The sequence below is a fragment of the Chaetodon auriga genome, chromosome 5 (genome assembly GCF_051107435.1).
Source record: "Chaetodon auriga isolate fChaAug3 chromosome 5, fChaAug3.hap1, whole genome shotgun sequence".
Taxonomy (NCBI): domain Eukaryota; kingdom Metazoa; phylum Chordata; class Actinopteri; order Chaetodontiformes; family Chaetodontidae; genus Chaetodon; species Chaetodon auriga.
In genome coordinates, this window is record NC_135078.1 from 29,642,501 (window position 1) to 29,645,000 (window position 2,500).

At 50.2% G+C, this 2,500-nt stretch overlaps 1 protein-coding gene across 1 annotated transcript in view; it reads left to right on the forward strand.

Annotated features, from left to right (window-relative positions):
- LOC143320580 (gelsolin-like) overlaps positions 1-2,500 on the forward strand; it is a 12,223-nt gene that overhangs the window by 4,385 nt on the left and 5,338 nt on the right. The window contains exons 7-11 of the mRNA XM_076730374.1: positions 1,080-1,169; positions 1,362-1,494; positions 1,638-1,726; positions 1,977-2,105; positions 2,205-2,291. Coding sequence (XP_076586489.1) covers positions 1,080-1,169; positions 1,362-1,494; positions 1,638-1,726; positions 1,977-2,105; positions 2,205-2,291 — 528 coding nt within the window. The remainder of the gene's footprint in view (positions 1-1,079; positions 1,170-1,361; positions 1,495-1,637; positions 1,727-1,976; positions 2,106-2,204; positions 2,292-2,500) is intronic.

Consider the following 2,500-nt stretch of genomic DNA (forward strand, 5'->3'; position numbering starts at 1 on the left):
ACTCCTTGTTGAGTCCACAGCCTCTTTTTCTGGACCTCTGACCTCTTCCTGCTGACGTCTTGCCTCTTCCTGTGGTCCTCTGGTCTCTTCCTGTAGTCCTCTGACCTCTTCCTGTGGTCCTCTGGCCTCTTCCTGTTGACGTCTTGCCTCTTCCTGTTGTCCCCTGGCCTCTTCCTGTGGTCCTCTGGCCTCTTCCTGTTGTCCCCTGGCCTCTTCCAGTTGATGTTTTGCCTCTTCCTGTTGTCCTCTGGCCTCTTTCTGTTAACGTCTTGCCTCTTCCGGTAGTCCTGTTGCTTCTTCCTGTGGTCCTCTGGCCTTTTCCTGTTGACGTCTTTCCTCTTCCTGTTGTCCCCTGACCTCTTCCTGTTGTCCTCTTGCCTCTTCCTGTTGTCCCCTGGTCTCTTGCAGTTGACGTCTTGCCTCTTCCTGTAGTCCTCTTGCTTCTTCCTGTGGTCCTCTGGCCTTTTCCTGTTGACGTCTTTCCTCTTCCTGTTGTCCCCTGGCCTCTTCCTGTTGTCCTCTTGCCTCTTCCTGTTGTCCCCTGGTCTCTTCCAGTTGACGTCTTGTCTCTTCCTGTTGTCCCCTGGCCTCTTCCTGTGGTCCTCTGGCCTCTTCCTATTGTCCCCTGGCCTCTTCCAGTTGACATCTTGCCTCTTCCTGTAGTCCTGTTGCTTCTTCCTGTGGTCCTCTGGCCTTTTCCTGTTGTCCCCTGGTCTCTTCCAGTTGACGTCTTGTCTCTTCCTGTTGTCCTCTGGCCTCTTCCTGTGGTCCTCTGGCCTCTTCCTGTTGACGTCTTGCCTCTTCCTGTTGTCCCCTGGCCTCTTCCTGTGGTCCTCTGGCCTCTTCCTATTGTCCCCTGGCCTCTTCCTGTGGTCCTCTGGCCTCTTCCTATTGTCCCCTGGCCTCTTCCTGTGGTCCACTGGCCTCTTCCTATTGTCCCCTGGCCTCTTCCAGTTGACATCTTGCCTCTTCCTGTGGTCCTCTGGCCTCTTCCTGTTGACGTCTTGCCTCTTCCTGTTGTCCTCTGGCCTCTTCCTGTTGACCTCTAACCTCTTCTTCTTGACCTCTTACCTCTTCAGGTTCTCGGGGAGAAGCCGGAGCTGCCTGAAGCTCACAATGAAGACACAAAGATGGACACTGCACACAGGACACAGGCACGACTGTACAAGGTAACACTTGCACATGTGGACGATGTCTTCGTCCAATCAGCTCACTACGACTATTCATGATGTCCCTGCTTCCCTGTCATATTAAAAGCAAAACAAAAAGTCTAGATCCAAATATTCCTTTGATCCACTGGAAGGCTTTTACTGTGAAGCAAAAGCAGGAAGCGTTAACCTGTCTGTCTACCTGTCCGTCAGGTGTCCAATGCGGATGGTGACATAGAGGTTACCATGGTAGCAGAGAGGGATCCATTCTCCCAGGATGCTTTGCAGTCCAGTGAATGTTTTATCCTCGACAATGGAGCCAGCGGGCAGATTTTTGTCTGGAAAGGTTCAAACTTTGCTCTTTTAAACCCAAACTAGTCTAAAACAAGTCAGATCAGTTTAAAACCAGCTCAGCCACCTGTCATACAGGTGTTCACTCACCTGTTCTGAAATTTATCGTAATGTCTCTACCTGCTGCTTTGTGTGCAGGTAAGGATGCGAACGCTGAGGAGCGTCACGCTGTTCTGACGAGCTCAGAGAAGTTCATCCACAAGATGAACTACCCAGCACACACACAGGTAAACAGGTAAACAGGTAAACAGGTGGGGCTCGTGGAGTGTTACTGTCTCACCTGTCAGTGGTCTGTGCTCAAAGTCACCTGAAGCATAAGCCTGAAAGATCATATGACTGAAGCTGTCTGTCCAGGTGAAGATCTGTGACCAATACAGACAGATCTACCTGTCCAAAGTGTCTTCCCTGTCCAAGTTGTCCCATATGCCGTACAAATGTACACAATCTGTCCAAAATATCTAAACTGTCCCTCCTCAGGTTCAGGTCCTACCTGAGTGCGGGGAGACGCCACTGTTCAAACAGTTCTTTAAGGACTGGATGGACCCTGACGATACCGTCGGCATGGGAATGGCCTATGTATCCAATCAGATTGCAAAGATAAAGAAGGTAAACCAATCAGGTTCAGGATCAAGGTCAGGAAATTTTCTCTTCAGACGATTCAGAGAACTGCTTTGCCTCTGGAAACTAACTGTTCTGATTGGACAGGTTCCATTTGACGTATCGAAGCTCCACCAATCAGAAGCCATGGCGGCTCAGCACGGGATGGTGGACCGAGGAGATGGACAGAAACAGGTGAGACAGAGACCAGATCTGTCTGACCAATCACAGCTCTGTCTGCAGGAGGGAGCAGAGCTGACCAACCTTCAGTAACTACAGCTCCCATCAGTCTTTTTCAGTCTTTTCAAATGCACATGCAGCTAAGACTCATGGGAAATGTTGTTCACTGCAAGCTAAATATTTTTTGTTTTCTGTTGGTTAAAATGCTCTGTCTGTCTGTCTGT